Genomic DNA, 20933 nt, shown 5'->3' on the forward strand with positions numbered 1-20933 from the left:
CAAATATTTTGTATCAGTCTTTACAGTAGAGGACACTAAAAATATCCCAACACTGGGCAAACAGGGGGCAATGGGGGGGGGGGGGAAGAGGAGCTAAACACGATTAAAATCACTAAGGAGATGGTACTCAGTAAAATAATGGGACTTAAGGTGGATAAATCCTCCGGACCTGATGGCCTACATCCTAGGGTCTTGAGAGAAGTGGCGGTAGGGATTGCGGATGCATTGGTGATCATTTTCCAGAACTCCCTGGACTCAGGAAAGGTCCTGGCAGATTGGAAAACTGCTAATGTAACACCCTTATTTAAGAAGGGAAGTAGACAAAAAGCTGGAAACTATAGACCAGTTAGCCTAACATCTGTGGTTGGCAAAATGTTGGAGTCCATTATTAAGGAAACAGTAACAGAGCATTTGGATAAACATAATTTAATAGGACAGAGTCAGCATGGTTTGACAAAGGGGAAGTCATGTTTGACAAATTTGCTCGAATTCTTTGAGGATGTAACATACAGGGTGGATAAAGGGGAACCAGTGGATGTAGTGTATTTGGACTTCCAAAAGGCATTTGACAAGGTTCCACACAAAAGATTACTGATCAAGGTAAAAAAATCACGGGATTGGGGGTAATATACTGGCATGGGTGGAAAATTGGCTATCTAACAGAAAACAAAGAGTTGGGATAAATGGTTCGTTCTTGGGCTGGCAATCAGTAACTAGTGGTGTTCTGCAGGGGTCAGTGCTGGGACCCCAACTCTTTACAATCTATATTAACGATTTGGAGGAAGGGACCGAGTGCAACATATCCAAGTTTGCTGACGATACAAAGATGGGAGGGAAAGCAGCGAGTGAGGAGGACATAAAAAACCTGCAAAAGGACATAGACAGGCTAAGTGAGTGGGCAGAGATTTGGCAGATGCAATATAATGTTGGAAAGTGTGAGGTTATGCACTTTGGCAGAAAAAATCAAAGAGCAAGTTATTATCTAAATGGAGAGAAACTGCAAAGTGCTACAGTACAAAGGGATCTGGGGGTCCTGGTGCATGAAACACAAAAAGTTAGTATGCAGGTGCAGCAGGTGATCAGGAAGGCCAATGGAATCTTGGCTTTTATTGCAAGGGGGATGGAGTATAAAAACAGGGAAGTCTTGCTGCAGTTATACAGGGTATTGGTGAGGCCACACCTGAAATACTGCGTGCAGTTTTGGTTTCCATATTTAAGAAAAGATATACTTGCTCTCGAGGCGGTTCAGAGAAGGGTCACTCGGTTGATTCCAGAGATGAGGGGGTTGACGTATGAGGAGAGGTTGAGTAGGTTGGGACTCTACTCATTGGAGTTCAGAAGAATGAGAGGCGATCTTATCGAAACATATAAGATTGTGAGGGGGCTTGATCGGGTGGATGCGGTGAGGATGTTTCCACTGATGGGTGAGACTAGAACTAGGGGGAATAATCTTAGAATAAGGGGCTGCCCTTTCAAAACTGAGATGAGGAGAAACTTCTTCACTCAGAGGGTAGTAAATCTATGGAATTTGCTACCCCAGAGAGCTGTGGAAGCTGCAACATTAAATAAATTTAAAACGGAGATAGACATTTTCCTAGCAGATAAGGGAATTAGGGGTTACGGGGAGAGGGCAGGGAAGTGGACGTGAGTCTGGATTCAGATCAGCCATGATCCTATTGAATGGCGGAGCAGGCCCGAGGGGTCGTATGGCCTACTCCTGCTCCTATTTCTTATGTTCTTAAAGTCTTTTGTTTCCCAGGTGCATTTTCATAGTTGCAATAACAGAAAATGCTAGAAAAACTCAGCAGGCCAGGCAACATCCGTGGAGAGAAATTAGAGTCGACGTTTCGGGTCAAAACCCTTTTTCAAAACTGGAAAGGAAATGAAATAGATCGAAGGCAGGGCTGGGAGAGAACAAAAGAAGTGAAGAGACATTAAGAGGTATTCAAAACCAGACGAGATGGTGATAGGACAGTGGAGACAAAAGACGGCTCTAGATTAGGTGTGAAGTGTACTGGCAGGATGAGAGACAGCTGCCATGTGGGAGAGAGAAAAAAAAAGGGGGGGGGGGAAAGGGGGGAGGGAAAACCCAAAACAAAGGGGTGGAAAATAAATAAGTAAAAATGTAATAGGGGCTGAGGTTATGATCTGAAATTGTTGAACTCGATATGGAGTCCGGAAGGCTGCAAAGTGCCTAATCGGAAGATGACTATCGTTCATAGTTGCAATGTTCGGTTTAATGCACATAGCTAATGGGGATTGCTGTATCTAGCGTTACAGGATATGAGAGCACTGGCTCTTCCAATGATGGGGTAGCGATCTTAAAAACCTTTTTTTCCAAGGTTTACTGCTTTCATTTTGACCATTTTTTTCACCTTCTGATCTATCCTGGCCATGCAGAGCACCCAAGCCAGTCTATTCCAATTTTTCCAATATTCCTCTTTTCTCTCCCGAAAGAATTGATGGGGTACAATTTCACACAGGGCTTCAGTTGAACCTTGCCCAAGTAGCTATTTAAAAAAAAAAGGGCTACATAGTAAAAATTGGCAAGTTATTTAATATCGGAGGGTGTCCTGTTCTAACCTAACGGCCATAATCGCACGTTTTCCACCAATGGTCACAGGATAGTGATCAGGAGTAGGAACCCTGGATAAGAACATAGGAAATAGGAGCAGGAGTAGGCCACACGGCCTCTCGAGCCTGCTCTGCCATTCAATAAGATCATGGCTGATCTACGACCTCAACTCCACTTTCCTGCCCTATCACCATATCCCTTGATTCCCTTAAGAGTCCAAAAATCCATCGATCTCATTCTTGAATATACTCAACGATTCAGCATCCACAGCCCTCTGAGAGAATTCCAAAGATTCACAACCCTGAGTGAAGAAATTCCTCCTCATCTCAGTCTTAAATGGCCGACCCGGGGGAGTCCGGAACCAGGGGTCACAGTCTAAGGATAAGGGGTAAGCCATTTAGGACAGAGATGAGGAGGAATTTCTTCACCCAGAGAGTGGTGAACCTGTGGAATTCTCTACCACAGAAGGCAGTTGAGGCCAATTCATTAAATATATTCAAGAAGGAGTTGGATATATTTCTTAAGGCTAAAGGGATCAAGGGATATGGGGAGAAGGCAGGGACAGGGTACTGAATTTGGATGATCAGCCATGATCGCATTGAATGGCGGAGCAGGCTTGAGGGGCCGAATGGCCTACTCCTGCTCCTATGTCTATGTTTCTATGACCCCTTATCTTGAGACTATGCCCCCTAGTTCTAGACTCTCCAGCCAGGGGAGACAACCCCTCAGCATCTACCCTGTCAAGCCCCCTTAGAATCGTATATGTTTCAACGAGATCACCTCTCATTCTTCTAAACTCCAGAGAGTATCGGCCCAATCTCTCCTCATAGGACAACCCTCTCATCCCAGGAATCAATCTCGTGCCTCTAAGGCAAGCATATCCTTCCTCAGATAAGGAGACCAAAACTTGGCATAGTACTGGATGATTTTCCCCTTCCCAGCCTGGGGATAACAAGGCCCAAATGTAGCCCAATTCAGATAGGGATGATTGGAGCCCTATCTGAAGTTAGTCAACTCAGCACAAACTATTGTGAGAGCCTGGGAACTTCTGGTTTGTATGGATTGGAACACCACCATATTTACTCACTAGGCCATTGGTACAGCTCTACGCTACTCTTCAGCCAGCTACTAGCAGGAACGAAGGGCATTTATATAGCATCTTATCCATCCTCAGGATGTCCCAAAGTGCTTTATAATGAATGACCAGCAAATGAATAAATCACCAGATAATCGGTTTCTGGTAATGCTGGCTGAGGGAGAAGTACTGGGCAGAAAACCCAAGAGAACTATAGATTTAAAATAATTGGTGGAAGGATTAGAGGGGAGTTGAGGAGAACTTTTTTCACCCAGAGGGTGGTGGGGGTCTGGAACTCACTGTCTGAAAGGGTGGTGGAGACAGAAGCCCTCATCGCATTTAAAAAGTACTTGGTTAGGCACTTGAAGTGCTGTAACTTAGAGGGCTATGGACCAAGAGCTGGAAAGTGGGATTAGGCTGGAGAGCTCTTTTTTGGCCGACACAGACACGATGGGCCGAATGGCCTCCTTCTGTGCCATAAATTTCTATGATTCTAACTCCCTGCACTTCTTTGAATAGTGCCATGAGATTAGTTAGGCTCATTTGAGCAGACAGGGCCTCAGTTTACCATCTCACACATTTAACGCCACCGCCAACAGTACTGAAGGGACAGCTGATACTATGTGCTCATATATTGTGGGTTCAAACCCCACTAGCTACTGACACAGAGGGGTGGGTGCTGCCAATTGAGCTAAGATGATAGCCTAATGAAAACCCTCCTTCACTGACTGCCTTCTCACAGTGGGGCTCGGGGGAAGGAAGAAAGGGAGCGGATGAGATGACTAAATATGTAGCCCTCCATGCTGCCCAGCTTACATTCCAGATTAATAATGCAGCAATTTAAGCCGCGTTTCATGCATTAAAACAAATCATGCTGGGTTTGTGTCTGCAATGGGAACAATGGCCATTATACAGGAAACTTTCTGGTATCCGGCAGTGACGGGACCGAGTTGATGCCGTCCCATCAAAACTGCCGTATAAACCAGCGCTAATGTTAAAACATACAGAGCTTTTCAGCTCCGTGCGAATCAACAAACCCTGTTGCTTAGCAACAGCTTCAAAACAGGCAGCTGCAAGCGTCTCTAGCTGAAGCTGTTGCTTAGCTACAGACCTTGCAGAGCCTGACTGGGAAAAAAAAAAAGCAACGAGAAGTAAAAAAAAACTTATAGGAAACGGCTCCTGAATTTTGCCGGTAGATAAGAGCTTTCCGGACTTTTAACCTCCGGTTAAACAAAAGTTTCCTGTATGACCTTAAAGGGCATCATTCAATGAGGAGTGCGGGGTGTAAGGAATTGTGATTGATAAATTTATAAAGAGGCAGTAGTATTGAACATGGGTGGAGACAACTCCATCACAATCTTTTCTCCAAAATTATATTCAGGAAAGCCTCCGTATTCATTTCATGCAAGCCTCCAGAACACCAAAGTCTCATAAGTCTTTACACGAAAATTGCTCTGTTTGATGCTCTTTTTGGCTAAATAGTTGCACTCAGTCAACTATGCTGCAGCTATCAAGACTATGAAAAGTGAATTATACCAACTTTCATATACTGAGAGACTCTGTTTTGCAATTTGCTACACAGGCATCAGTGATCAAAACACAATTATAGTGAAGATCAAAATAATGCTTCCACAAAAATCACAATGAAACTTGACGTAAGAAAACTACTAGGCACTTGGTCTAAGCGTTAAACAAAGCTTTAATCAACTGTTTCACAACATGGAGGTCTAGTTGTGTCCTTCACTAGTTCCTGTTAAGAATGTCCTGCGCAAGCTGGGCCCGTGCCCGAGTATTTATACTCTCCCTGGACAGCGCCGCCCGCAGGCCGCTCAGTATTATTTCATAAGTCTTTCTTTCATGAATGACTGATTCATGTCATAACTCATGCACGCAGGTCTACGGGAAGATGTGATTATACACCAAATTTTACGCTAAATGTCTTTTGGTATCCCTTTGCCTATAAACAATAAATATACTTGAAATAGTGATTTATTGGTGGTGAAGCACTTTGGCACGTCCCGAGGACATGCAAGGTACTCTATAAATGCAAATTATTTCTTAGTATAGGAAACTTTGTAATATCCGGCACCGACGGGACCGAGCTGTTGCCGTCCCATCAAAACTGCCGGACAAACCAGCGCTAATGTTGAAACATACGGAGATTTTGAGCTCCGTATCTGGCAACAAACCCTGTTGCTTTTCAACAGCTTCTAAACAGTCGGCCGTACCTTGCAAGCGTCTCTGTAGCTTAGCAACAGCTTCAGCGAGACCTTGCAGAGCCTAACTGGTGAAAAAAAAGCAACGAAAAGAAAAAAAAACTAACGAAACGGCTCCTGATTTTTGCCAGTGGCTCGAGCATTCCGGACAGTTAACCTCCGGATAAACCAAAGTTTCCTGTAGATGGCATAGCATATTTAGAAACTAACTACACAGCAGAATGTCACACCAATTGCTAAACCTGGACCCAGGATCTTCCAGAAGAATGAAAAATGCCATCAGGCACGCGCACTGTAACTTTATGGGGCTTTCGGGTGAGACGTTAAACCAAGGGCCCCGTCTGCCCTCTCAGGTGGACGTAAAAGATCCCATGGCACTATTTTGAAGAAGAGCAGGGGGGTTATCCCTGGTGTCCGGTCCAATATTTCTCCCTCAACTAACATAACAAAAACAGATTACCTGGTCATTATCACACTGCTGCTTGTGGGAGCTTGCTGTGCGCAAATTGGCTGCCGCGTTTCCCACATTACAACAGTGACTCCACTTCAAAAGTACTTCATTGGCTGTAAAGTGCTTTGAGGTGTCCGGTGGAAGTGAGAGGCGCTGGAGAAATGCAAGTCTATCTTTTACAAGCTCCCGAAGGAAATTCAGTGTTGTACCATCTCTCGCTGTGCACGGCAACACTGCAAATTTCAGACTGCTGCTGTACTCTGATACTAGCCAATGCACTGAGGCGTTAGTAATACTTACATCATGGTAATATTCCAACATGCTCTGAAGGATTTTCTTCAGGTTGCTGACCTGTATTAGAAGAGATTTAAAACAGTCAGAATCTCTCAGACAAGCACAAAGGAAGGGAACAGTCAGGGATTTGGTTCATTCCTTTTTAGTCACAGATCAGGAGCTCAAAAAAGCACTATAGCCCCAACAGAGCAATTACATTCCAACCAATAATAAAGACTGTGGAAAATTAATCTGATCGTGCACTTATCCATGTAATTTTAAACTTGTTTACTCACAACAGCACTATCATAATTCGGGGAAAGGAGTACAAAGAGATCCTAACATGCATTGAGAGATTGCAACTCAACAGCATTTTACTCTGTTCCCCGTTAGTGAGAAAGCTCGGAGTATAAAGCAGGATAAACACGATACTGATACTGATTTTTCCCCCTCCAACATTATCAAACGGAAGAAACATTTACCCTGATAATGTACAGACCTCAGGTTTGGCTTGTTATTTATTTATTTTTAAATACAAAAAGGTTGAAAGTTTGCATTTTCTCTCAATGGAAGGTTAAAGGTCATTCATACTAGCCCCTGCTGATAAGGAACAGGATAGGCCTCCAATTAGTCTCAACAACTGGTGTCTTTTTATAGCGATAAACACAGACGTGAAAGACTTCCTGCAGATTACTACTTGTAGCATTGAACACTGCTCTGATAATTTGATTTTCAGAGAACACTGAGTGCCAGATTGCAGGCCTCCTCTCGTGGCAAGGAAATGTCCGAGTACTCTCTGGCTGAATTCTGTCTCTTGGTAGACTTCCTATTGGACATCGTGTCTTTGGTAAGGATTTCACCTAATCGGTTTCTCTAATTGGTTGTTAGCACCGGAGCAAAAAAGATGATAAAGATTACAAACAGAGCTGTACATTTCAGACTAATGATTTGAAGGAAAGGCCACTGTCTGGGTTTTTCATCGAGTATTATTCCTTGAAGTTTTAATAACCTCAACATGGTTAATTCTACCCAAGGTTCTGTATTCCGACCTTCGTGCCTAAATATGTTGGACTTTCCGAAATAAAGTGTTTATAAATGGAGGATGAAAAAGAACAGAGAAATTTAAGGAAAATATACAGGAGTCAGGATCTCTCCAAAAATGCTAAATTCAGGCTTCAGTAAATTCTAAACAGTAGGTGCAAGGTTTTAAACGGCACTTTTGGTAGCTCATGGAGTGAGCATTTCTGCAAAACTGCGCCAGAATGGGTGACGTTTGATGCAACAAATGGATACAATCTGTAAGGTTGCAATGGGAGGGGCAACGAATGGACAAAATATGGGAGGGAGAAGGTGGGATATATTTTTGATATCTTGCAAAATATTCAGTTTAGATGTGGCTTGATAAATTATTTGTATAAAAAAACATGCTGCTGTTCTATAAACAGCAACATAGCAAAACTTGGCAACAACAATGTGTTCAATGGCAAAGAATGGTGAGATGGAAGATAACCTAAACCACAAAGCTACAATGCAACCGTACTATTTTCATAGCATCATTTCAGCCCTTGATTTAGATTGCTCTTCTACTAGCAGTGTAGTATTTTGATAGTCTCCTAATTGTACAATACTGCTGTCAACAAATAGCGTGGTGCCATTTTATTGAGTTGCATGTGATCCTCAGAATGCCATACAGCAGTGGTCATTTGCACATTACGTTGTGGCAGTCTGAAAAAATATCAACCAAGTATTAATGGGAAAGATGACTATTTTCTGACTGATTATTCAAAGAATTTTTTTTGTAAGCATGCAGGTGCAGCAGGCGGTTAAGAAGGCAAATGGTATGTTGGCCTTCGTAGCGAGAGGGTTTGAGTACAGGAACAAGGATGTCTTGCTGCAGTTGTACAGGGCCTCGGTGAGACCACATCTTGAGTATTGTGCGCAGTTTTGGTCGCCTTATCTGAGGAAGGATGTTCTTGCCATGGAAGGAGTTCAGCGAAGATTCACCAGGCTGATACCTGGGATGGCAGGAATGACATATGAGGAGAGATTGGGTCGATTGGGCTTATACTCGCTGGAGTTTAGATGAATGAGAGGGGATCTCATTGAAACTTATAAAATTCCGACAGGACTGGACAGACTAGATGCAGGAAGGATGTTCCCGATGGCCGGGGAGTCCAGAACCAGGGGTCACAGTCTAAGGATAAGGGGTAAGCCATTTAGGACAGAAATGAGGAGGAATTTCTTCACCCAGAGAGTGGTGAACCTGTGGAATTCTCTACCACAGAAGGCAGTTGAGGCCAATTCATTAAATATATTCAAGAAGGAGTTGGATATATTTCTTAAGGCTAAAGGGATCAAGGGGTATGGGGAGAAAGCAGGAACCGGGTCGTACTGAATTTGGATGATCAGCCATGATCGCATTGAATGGCGGAGCAGGCTCGAGGGGCCGAATGGCCTACTCATGCTCCTATCTTCTATGTTCCTATGTAATATTTCCTGGATTGGAAAGAAGGCTACAGAATTGACTTTAGAAAGTGCGAAGCAAACAATTACATTTCAAGATACCAGGAAACTCTCGATTTACCGGCACCTAAATAACCGGAAATCTCTGTTAACCGGCAAAATTCAGGAGTAGGTTCAGGTAAGTTTTACTTCATATTAGTGGCCGTTCCTGGATCTGTGGCTGTGTAACTGGGGTTCCTGCACCTGTTGCTAAGCAACAGGGAAGCCTGGATTTGTTGCTGTGTACGGAGCTCTCGTACCTTTTAACTATACCTCTCTATGTAATCCGGACTTTTTGATAAACCGGCACCACGCCGGTGCTGGATAATAATGAGTTTCCTGTACTGTAAAGTTTAATTTTGAGGAGCAGATTCAGTGCAAGTATTTCGTACCGTAATACTTGAACTCTCAGTTGTCCATTTAATGTAGCCATTTGGCAAGAATAAAGTTTCTTCCCTTTCCTCCCCTGAAGGTTTGGGCTCCTCCCTAACATCTCCTTCTATGGCTTGGTGTCAATTTTTTTTTCATATAACAGTCCTGTGAAGCACCGTGGGACGTTTTATTACGTTAGAGGCACTAGGTAAATACAAGTTGCTGTTGCTAGGATATGGGCTGACAAGCATGGATGGCCCTCCTGTGTGCTGCCCAACACGCCAATCTCCGTCTTTGGGCCGAGAGAGTGAATATTAGCAGACCATTTTGCTATGCGGGGGCACAGGCCGTCAGTGCCAAGCCTGATCCCACCCTCACTGCATCACCTTACGTGTGTACTTTCCAGTAAAAGTCAATGATTAGGTGTGGGGACCCCGGCTAAACTTCTCCTTTCTCTAGTGTCAGCCATGGCTCAGTGGGCAGCACGCTCGCCCCCGAGTCAGAAGGTGGTGGGTTCAAGTCCCACTCCAGAGACTTGAGCACAAAAATCTAGGCTGACGCTCCCAGTGCAGTACCGAGGGAGTGCTGCACTGTCGGAGGTGCTGGATTTCGAATGAGACATTAAACCGAGGCCCCGTCTGCCCTCTCAGGTGGACGTAAAAAATCCCACGACACTATTTCCAAGACGAGCAGGGAAGTTCTCTCTGGTGTCCTGGCCAATATTTATCCCTCCACCAACATCACTAAAACTGGTCGTTATCACATTGCTGTTTGTGGGAGCTTGCTGTGTGCAATTGGCTACCGCGTTTCCTACAACAGTGCAAAAAGTACTTCATTGGCTGTAAAGCGCTTTGGGGCGTCTTGAGGTCATGAAAGGAGCTATAGAAATACAAGTCTTTCTTGTCTTTACCAGGAATTGTAGTTGTTGTTCCGATTGAGATCAGCTAGCTCAGTTGAGACTGAGGATGAAGCTAGATTCTTTCATTATCAGCTGCTTCTTTTACCCACTGAACCAAAAGGGAAGGGTATCAGTTTCTTGTTAACAGTAGTCCGTATCAAGGCCTCACTGCATGTAAAGCTACCATCGATACAAAGTGATGACCTTGTACAGCATGTGGGCACAGTATGCACTGTCATCTTGCATTTAACTCAGTGGATTTACAGAACAAATCATTAATCAATCTTTTTATCCCCAGCTCATTTATCTTTCAGCAACTCCATGTACTACTACAGGAGACTTTGGTTTATCCAGAGGTTGTATGTCCGGAAACCTCGATCTACCGGCAGAAATCAGGAGCCGTTTTGTGAGGTTTTTTTTTCTTCTCGTGGCTTTTTTTCCCCCAACAGTCAGGCTCTGGAAAGTCTCTCTGAAGCTGTTGCTAAGCTACAGAGACGCTTCCAAGGTCCGGGCCGACTGTTTGAAGCTGTTGCTAAGCAACAGTGTTTGTTGTCAGATACGGAGATGAAAACCTCCGTATGCTTCAACATTAACGCTGGTATGTCCGGCAGTTTTGATGGGACGGCAACAGCTCGGTCCCGTCGGTGCCGGATAGCACAAAGTTTCCTGTAGTATGTGGGACCAGGTCAGAGTTTACCTAGTTGTGTAACTTTATAGCAAACTGTATTTTCTGGAGAATTGACCTATTTCATAGCTGTAGCACGGCGAAGGCAGCCAGGATGGAAACTGCTTCAAGCTCCAGGCTGAGAGAGAAAACATGACGCAAACAAGCTGCACAATAGGCAAGCACATACACAGTGCAATAATAAATCACACCTCCTTTGACACTCAACAGGATAAGTTACAGGCTGCCAGGCAAGAGAGGGCATAGAAGTCCAGGGTAGGACAACGGGAGTCTTTTCCTGCTCCCTCCGTTACTGATTTATACCGGACATGGTTCTACTGATGCTCGTGGGCCTCCAGTACACCTTCCAAATAGCTGTTCTTTCTAGACAGCAAGACTATTTGATTGTGAGTGGGTATCGCAGCCAGGCCCCCTCGTCATGTGAGCACTTTCCAGATGACACTAGGTAAGGATTCACAGTGGGAATCACAGCCAACTGTTCCCTTTCCTTGCTGAAGGGCTTTTGTGGCTTAGTGCCCCCAATTCAGCAGAGAGCAGGGCGTGAATCTGGTCTGTACATGTCAGGAGAACAACTGGACTTTTGTTCCAAAAATGTTCTGACTGCAAAACCATTTCTATATTCTACAATATACTTTGCCTGTTCCAGCAAAGTACAGGAAACTTTCGATTTACCAGCACCTAAATAACCGGAAATCTCGGTTAACCGGCAGAATTCAGGAGTAGGTTCAGGTAACTTTTATTACTTGCCTTCCTCCATCTGTTGCTGTGCAAGGGTGTGGCTGCAGCTGTTGCTAAGCTACAGAGACGCTTGGAACTTGTGGCCATTGTTCTGAACCTGTTGCTAAGCAACAGGGTTTGTTGCTTTATACGGAGCTCTCAGCTCTCCGTATCTTTTACTATAGCTTTCGGTTATCCGGAATTTTTGATGAACCGGCACCACGTCGGTCCCGTCCGTGCCTGATAAAAAAAAAGTTTCCTGTACTAGTCTGTCTCCAAAACACATGCTTGTTTGAGTTGACCTGTTTCCGTTTTGAAAAAGAACAAAAAACATCCGTATTCTGCCACTGTACCTTCAGCCTCCAGTCACCGATATCTTCCTTAATACGCCCTAACCAGGCCTCATTAAACCAGGAAGGATCACTAAAGAAAAGAAACGCAGTGATTGAAAGCAGTTACAGGATACAATCCAGAAAACGGTGTGAATCATTCGACACGATCCCGAGCAACAGACGGCGTGAACCCACACATTGAAGAACAAGTTACAGGAAACTTTCGATTAACCGGCCCCTAAATAACCGGAACGCTCTATCCACCGGCAAAATTCAGGAGTCGGTTCCGATAACTTTTATTACCTTTTTAAACTCCATTTGTTGCTATGCAAGGGTGTAGCTGCAGCTGTTGCTAAGCTACAGAGACGCTTGCAACTTGTGCCGATTGTTCTGAAGCTGTTGCTAAGCAACAGGGTTTAGGGTTTGTTGCTTTATACGGAGCTCTGAGCTCCGTATCTTTTACTATAGCGTTCGGTTATCCGGCATTGTTGATGGACCGGCACCACGTCGGTCCCGTCCGTGCCGGATACCAGAAAGTTTCCTGTATGTTGTCAAGCGCTTGTTCCACAGACTCATGCTACACTTTTAAACGGTGCATCGACAACATTAATCCTCTGCTTGTAAAGGAAAACCGAGCACACTTCTTCCTGACATACATGCAGTACAAGGTTGCCATTTTCACTTAGTAAGCAGATTTAAAATGGCTACTTTGTGCTGGCATCACTTTCCAAATTGCCACCTGTGGCCGCACAGAGCAAATGCATGACTGGATAATACAGCTTTGTATGCTCCAAATTCACATTTTATATTATGGAGTAGCCTCGAGAGTGAATGTGGGGACAACTGTGCACGCTAAAGGTAACCTGTGTTTATTTGTTCCAAGTACTATTGTGGTTTCATACATTCGCTAATGTCAGACGGAGGGCGGCGGGGGGGGGGGGGGGGGAAACTGTACGGCTCACCTGTATGGGTGTGCCGAGAGTTTAATCTACCCTCGACCAGAGTAGAATGGTGGGCACCAGTGGCCATTTGCCTTTCCCACTGGCAACAGTCTGCCCGCAGGAGATGGCAGCAAAATCATTTCAGGATGTGGTACAGGAAACTCTTTATTATCCGGCACCAACGGGACGCCGGTTTATCAAAAAGTCCGGATTACAGAGAGGTATAGTTAAAAGGTACGAGAGCTCCGTACACAGCAACAAATCCAGGCTTCCCTGTTGCTTAGCAACATGTGCAGGAACTCCAGCCACAGACCAAGCGTCCCTGCTGCTTAGCAACAAGTGCACGAACCCCAGTTACACGGCCACAGATCCAGGAACTGCCACTAATATGAAGTAAAACTTACCTGAACCTACTCCTGAATTTTGCCGGTTAACAGAGATTTCCGGTTATTTAGGTGCCGGTTAAAAGAGAGTTTCCTGTACTCTGTATCTCGGAAATCGGGAAAAGGATCCCACTTCTATTCTAATGCTGCCTCCGGAGACAAATTAATATATTAAAAATCTTATTTATGTGCACATTTCCTGTCAACGTTTTCCATTACAAATTCCTGTGTCCACATTTATAATGGCGTGGAAAACTAACAACAACTTGCATTTAGATAGCACCTTTAATGTAGTAAAACGTTCCAAGGCGCTTCACAGGAGGGTTATAAACAAAATTTGACACCGAGCCACATAAGGAGATATTAGGACAGGTGACCAAAAGCTTGGTCAAAGAGGTAGGTTTTAAGATGCGTCTTAAAGGACGAGAGAGAGGCGGAGGGGTTTCGGGAGGGAATTCCAGAACTTGGGGCCCAGGCAGCTGAAGGCACGGCCTCTAATGGTGGAGCGATTAAAATCGGGGATGCTTAAGGGGCCAGAATTAAAGGAGCGCAGATATCTACAGATAATTACACCCTCCTGGCAGTGGAAGGACTGCAGTGTGACAAGTGTACAGGCAGCTTCCATTGCAAGTGCAGACACAGAAATTCATAATGGAAATATAAAAGGACAGAATTACATCCTTGTTCAATTATTCCTTCACCCTCTAACCCTGCATTACCTGAACACTGCAGGTGTTTACTGCTTGTGTGCAAGGACAGGCGAGAGTCAACAGTTTCAATATAAATGGGGTATAAATCTTCATGGTTCAGATGCCATTTATAGAAACATAGAAGATAGGAGCAGGAGTAGGCCAATCGGCCCCTCGAGCCTGCTCCGCCATTCAATGCGATCATGGCTGATCATCCAAATTCAGTACCCTGTCCCTGCTTTCTCCCCATACCCCTTGATCCCTTTAGCCTTAAGAAATATATCCAACTCCTTCTTGAATATATTTAATGAATTGGCCTCCACTGCCTTCTGTGGTAGAGAATTCCACAGGTTCACCACTCTCTGGGTGAAGAAATTCCTCCTCATTTCTGTCCTAAATGGCTTACCCCTTATCCTTAGACTGTGACCCCTGGATCTGGACTCGCCCGCCATCAGGAATATCCTTCCTGCATCTAGTCTGTCCAGTCCTGTCAGAATTTTAAAAGTTTCAATAAGATCCCCTCTCATTCTTCTAAACTCCAGCGAGTACAAGCCCAATCGACCCAATCTCTCTTCATACGTCATTCCTGCCATCCCTGGTGAATCTTCGCTGAACGCCCTCCATGGCAAGAACATCCTTCCTCAGATAAAACCATTTTTAGCATTGCCCAAACCCAGTGACAACCTTGTAACTCATTCTCAAGTAACTACATAGTAATGATGAAGTTCTCAGCATTAATCCATAGGTTGATCATCTAATTTCAGTACCCGGTCCCTGCTTTCTCCCCATATCCCTTGATCCCATTAGCCTTAAGAAATACAACCAAAACTTCCCCGACAACTTACATATGGTTAAGGACCAGAGCGATTGCAACTCCACTGGTCAGCTGCTGTTTGGTGGTGCAGGGCGATGGCACGTGAAATGTCTGGAGCTAAGAGGTGACAGGGATACAATGTTATACCAGAGAGAAAGAAAGCAGGAAGTTCAGAAAGCTTACATTTTTGAATCACAGTTTCTCTAATGCTGCAGACTCTGTTACGAAGCCTGTGGGTTCAAAGCCCACTCCAGAACTGGAGCATAAAATGTAGGCTGATGCCTCAGTGCAGTAGTGATTACTGCAAACGTCACCCTTTGGACTGGACACTAGCCCAAGTCTCTTATCTACCTCTTCTGCTGGCTCGGACAGGATGTTCGCGATTGCACAACACGATTTGAATTTGAGCAGGGAGTTCTCCCACTGTAAACTAAGAAAATAGTAGAGGCCCCAACACGACAGAGTGGCGCTTCCCCTGCAGGCTGTCTGGGGGGGGAAGAAAAGGGATGGGGAGAAGATTAAAATGAAAAGTTGCCAGCAAAATTGTTGCACCATCTCCGTACATGCAGTAGAAACATCCAGCGCGCACACACGAAAAAACAGCGACAAAGACAGAACTTCAGCCAACAGCCATTTTGAGCGTTCAATGCACGTATAAATGTGCTCATTTATGACGGTCATTTGTGTTTTTTTTAAAAAAAAGACAATATTTCTGCCTTAAACATGAACTCAGTGGTTTAATAAGTCAAATTTTTATTGCTTAAAAAAGAGGGGAAAATGCATCAGCCTAGCACCTCATCATGTCCCGAATGCTCCATAAATAAGTGCAGTCACTTATGTAGGCAAACATGACAGCTAAGTTGCACTTAGTAATATCCCACATGGATCACCAGTTCGGCCGTTTTACTGGTAGGAAGAGGATGCTGGCCAGAATACCGGGAGAACTCCCAGTTCCGATTCTTCAAACAAACAGTGCGACAGGATCTTTAACAGCCGCCTAAACCTTCGGACCGGGCAGATGGGGCCTCGGGAGGGCTGCATTTCCGACAATGTAGAACTCCCTCAATGCGGAACGGAAGCGTCAGCCTAGACTATGAGCTCGAGTTCCAACGTGGGGCTTGAATCTAGAAGCTGCTGAATCAGAGGTTAAAGTGCAGCCAACAGAGACAAGCCGATCCTTGCATCGTGTTTACAGCACACAAAAACAAGCCACTCGGCCCAACTGGTGTATGCCGGTGTTTGTACTCCACACGAGGCTCCCCCCACCTTACTTTATCTCACCCCAACATATCCTCCTATTCCTTTCTCCCTCATGCATTTATCTAGCTTCCCCTTAAAGACATCGATGCAATTCGCCTCAACCACTCAAAGTGGTAGCATTACATTTATTCAGGTGTAAAATTCTTTAGATATATTTTTCAGCCTTCTTACTTCCACTGCCCGTTTTGGAGGTTGGGGCAACACTTTGTACGGCACGATCCCACAAACAGCGATAAGACAAATGACCAGACTGTTTTTTGTTCAGCTGGTGTCTTTGGTTGAGGGAGGAATATTAGCGAAAAGGTCGGGTGAACTCGCGAAGCTGCTTCCCACAGTACAATGACATGCTTGAATCAGATCAGGCAGCCAAGGCCTTGGGTTAACGTCCCATCTGAAGGATAGCATCCGTGAGGGTGCAACACTCGCGCAGTAGTGCACTGTCCGGCTGCATCACTACCTGGTAATGGCAACTGCACCGCCACAGACCGCAAGGCTCTACAGATGGTGGTGAAAGCTGCACAACATACTATAGGAATTAAACTACCTGCTGTGCAGGATATCTACCCCGAGAGGTGCCGGGGGAAGGCCCTGAGAATCATCAAAGACGCGAGCCACCCCAGCCACAACCTCTTCGCCCTGCTCCCGTCCGGTAAGAGATACCGAAGTATACGGTCTCGTACCAGCAGGTTTCGAAACAGCTTCTACCCCCAGGCCATAAGACTCATGAACGAATAATTTATTACTGTTGTCTTATTTATTATTACTGTATTTCTATTAGTATTTTTATCATTGCTATGCCATATTTATTCCAATGTTGGGAGGACTCGTAAAAATCAACATTTCATTGTGCAGTACACACGTCTGCTGCATATATGACAAATAAAATTGAATTGAATTGAAAACGTCAGCCCAGATTAAGCTCAGGAATGCCTGCAAACTTCACTTCGCTGGTCTCCAGCTTCACATCCGAGGCCCCATCATCTAGAACACTCATCGCCAGAACTTATTAATTTAAAAAAAGTTATCCCCAAATTGTAAATTCAGCATGCAAGATTTAATCTGTAATGTCCAACCCCTTTCAAAAATCTCTCACTTCCATCATAAGATATTTAAATCGCTCTCTACATAAACACAATCAAATGCCTTATATATCAGACAAACCGCTCATTCATAGAATCAGAGAACATCACAGGCAGAAAGAGGCAGGTTTAGCTCATCAAGTCTGTACCAAGAGCCTTCTAAACTAATCGCACCATCCTCCACACTCTTCATACTTTTTAATATTTCTCTTTTCCAAGCAACCAGTTCATCTTCCTTAAAAACATAAAGGGTCGTTATACAACTAAACATTTTTGTTTGTAAAAGTATATTTAGACCAACTTCCAAACAAACTTTCGCAGCATACTGCACAAGCTAGAAATCAAACAGAAAACGAGAAAAATGCTGGAAACACTCCGGATCGTTGGGAATAAAGAAATGTTAATGATCCAGGTATAACGGGAAGATATTCCAGGGAAGCTTCGAAGAAGGAACAAAGAGCTGGGGCAGGTTGGGGGAAGACCACTTAAACAAGAAAGGGAAAAAATAATGAACTGTAAACCGCATCACCCTCATCAACCCTCTCTGTTACCTCATCAAAGAACTCAAGCAAGTTAGTCAAACACGATTTGCCTTTAAAAAAATCTATGCTGGCTTTCCTTAATTAACACTTGTCCAAGTGACTGTTAATTTTGTCCCCGATTACTGTTTCTAAAAGCTTCCCCACCACCGAGGTTAAACTGACTGGCCTGTAGTTGCTGGGTTTATCGTTACACCCTTTTTTTGAACAAGGGTGTAACATTTGCAATTCTCCAGTCCTCTGGCACCCCCCCCCCCCTCGCTCCATATCCAAGGAGGAAAGGATGAACAGGCTGGGTCTCTTTTCTCTTGAAAAAAGGCTGAGGGGTGACCTAATAGAGGTCTTTAAAATGATGAAAAATTTTGATAGAGTGGATAGCGAGAGAATGTTTCCACTTGTGGGGGAAGAGCATAACTAGAGGCCATCAATATAAGATAGTCACCAAGAAATCCAATAGGGAATTCAGGAGAAATTTCTTTACCCAGAGAGTGGTGAGAATGTGGAACTCACTACCACAGGGAGTGGTTGAGGCGAATAGTATAGATACATTTAAGGGGAGGCTGGACAAGCATATGAGGGAGAAGGGAATAGAGGGTTACGCTGATAGTTAGATGAGGAAAGACGGGAGGAGGCTCGAGTGGAGCATAAACGCTGGCACGGACTGGTTGGGCCAAATGGCCTGTTTCTGTGCCGTATATCCGATGTAATCCTATGGCCAGTACCTCCGCGATTTCCTCCCGCAGCATCCTAGGATGCATCCCATTCGCTCCTGGTGACTCATCTACTTTAAGTACAGCCAGCCTTCCTAAAAACCTCTTCATCAATTTTTTATCCTATCAAGTGTCTCCACTGCCTCCTCCTTCACTAGGTCTATGCCAGTATCCTCTTCCTCCTGTTGTTGACTGGGGTTAGGGTCTGAAGCATTTCCCTGCTGTTGTTGACTGGGGTTAGGGTTTGAAGCATTTCCCTGCTGCTGTTGTTGACTGGGTTAGGGATTGAAGCATTTCCCTGCTGTTACTTTGACTGGGGTTAGGGTTTGAAGCATTTCCCTGCTGCTGTTGTTGACTGGGTTAGGGATTGAAGCATTTCCCTGCTGTTGTTGACTGGGGTTGGGGTTTGAAGCATTTCCCTGCTGTTGTTGACTGGGGTTGGGGTTTGAAGCATTTCCCTGTTGTTGTTGACTGGGGTTAGGGTTTGAAGCATTTCCCTGCTGTTGTTGACTGAACATAAGAACATAAGAAATAGGAGCAGGAGTAGGCCAATCGGCCCCTCGAGCCTGCTCCGCCATTCAATAAGATCATGGCTGATCTGATCCTAACCGCCAATCCACTATGACAGGACTATCTCCTGAATCTAACAGCATTAGACACACGAAACAGGAGCAGGATCAGGCTACACGGCCCCTGGGCCCGCTCCGCTACCCACAGGGCCATGACCGATCCGAACCTAGACTCATGTCCAAATTCCTGCCCACTCCCCGTAACCCTTAATTCCCTTTACTTCTAGGAAACTTGTCTATTTCTGTTTTAAATTTATGTAATGATGTAGCTTCTACAGCTTTTTGGGGCAGCATATTCCATGGACCTACCACCCTCTGAGTGAAGTAGTTCCTCCTCATCTCAGTTTTGAAAGAGCAGCCCCTTATTCTAAGACTATGCCCCCTAGTTCTAGTTTCACCCATCATCGGGAACATCCTCCCTGCATCCACCCGATCCAACCCCTTCACAATCTTATATGTTTCAATAAGATCGCCTCTCATTCTTCTGAACTCCAATGAGTAGAGTCCCAATCTACTCAACCTCTCCTCATATGTCCATCCCCTCATCCCCGGGATTAACCGAGTGAACCTTCTTTGTACTGACTCGAGAGCAAGTATGTCCTTTCTTAAGTATGGACACCAAAACTGTACGCAGTATTCCAGGTGCGGTCTCACCAATACCTTGTACAACTGAAGCAATACCTCCCTATTTTTATATTCTATCCCCCAGCAATGAAAGCCAACATTCCATTGGCCTTCTTAATCACTTGCTGCACCTGCATACTAACCTTTTGAGTTTCGTGCACCAGGACCCCCAGATCCCTTTGTACTTCAGTACTTTCCAGTTTCTTGCCATTAAGATAATAACTTGCTCTACGATTTTTCCTGCCAAAGTGCATAACCTCACACTTTCCAGTATTGTATTCCATCTGCCAAATCTCTGCCTGTCGATGTCCCCTTGCAGGTTTTTTATGCCCTCCTCACTCACTACTTTCCCTCCCATCTTAGTATCATCTGCAAACTTTGATATGTTACACTCGGTCCCCTCCTCCAAATCGTTAATATAGATTGTAAAGAGTTGGGGACCCAGCACTGACCCCTGCGGAACACCACTAGTTACTGATTGCCAGTCTGAGAATGAACCATTTATCCCAACTCTCTGCCTTCTGTTAGATAGCCAATCCTCTATCCATGCCAGGATATTACCCCCAATCCTGTGATTTTTTATCTTAAGCAATAATCTTTTGGGGTTAGGGTTTGAAGCATTTCCCTGCTGCTGTTGACTGGGGTTGGGGTTTGAAGCATTTCCCTGCTGCTGCTGCTGTTGTTTTGAGTGGAGATTTGCAGTCAGGAGCCTCCCTGCAGATGGAGCTTGATGGAAGTTGTCCTTCTTCCCAACACCTCAAAGCCAACCTGCAAACAACTGCGAGAGAGTGAAGGGGGAAGGGGAGGTGGAAGGAAGAGTTAAATAAGCAAGGGGAAAGTGTTTATAGAAAATCTCACCCATAGTAACAGACTCTCGCAGAGCTCTGCTTTATCCAAACTCATCCTTTCCCTTTTGCGAAAGACGTGGACGACGCCAGCCACCTTCTTCTCCCTGCGAGTTTCTCTCTCTTCGCCTCGTATCACCTTTGGCGCAATCCGCACTCACTGCGCCCACCGGCTTCCGTACCAACCGTCCAACCAACCGGGCGGGCGCGAAGGACGGACGGGGCTGGGAGGGACCAGTGCGCCTGCGCGAACCGCTTTTGGCGCAATCCGCACTCGCCCGCTCCCCGGCTTCCGTACCAACCGGGCGGCCGCGGGGAGATTGGGGGGGGGGGGTGGATTTGCGCCTGCGCGAACCGCTTTTGTCGCAATCCGCACTCGCTGCG

General features: G+C 45.0%; 1 protein-coding gene across 2 annotated transcripts in view; it reads right to left on the reverse strand.

The window, feature by feature from the left end:
• The window catches only part of hook2 (hook microtubule-tethering protein 2), a 68033-nt gene extending 47250 nt beyond the window's left edge, over positions 1-20783 (reverse strand). Inside the window, exons 1-4 of one of the 2 annotated variants that reach the window (XM_085971722.1) lie at positions 20563-20783; positions 14955-15040; positions 12118-12187; positions 6618-6668 (exon numbers count right to left, since the gene is read on the reverse strand). In XM_085971722.1, the coding sequence (XP_085827848.1) occupies positions 6618-6668; positions 12118-12187; positions 14955-15040; positions 20563-20607 (252 nt within the window). In that variant the 5' untranslated portion in view covers positions 20608-20783. The remainder of the gene's footprint in view (positions 1-6617; positions 6669-12117; positions 12188-14954; positions 15041-20562) is intronic. The other variant, XM_085971721.1, reaches the window with a different exon arrangement.
• Between the last annotated feature and the right edge of the window lie 150 nt (positions 20784-20933).

The sequence above is a fragment of the Somniosus microcephalus genome, chromosome 31 (genome assembly GCF_052327205.1).
Source record: "Somniosus microcephalus isolate GS21.2 chromosome 31, FLI_Smic_1.0, whole genome shotgun sequence".
NCBI lineage: Eukaryota > Metazoa > Chordata > Chondrichthyes > Squaliformes > Somniosidae > Somniosus > Somniosus microcephalus.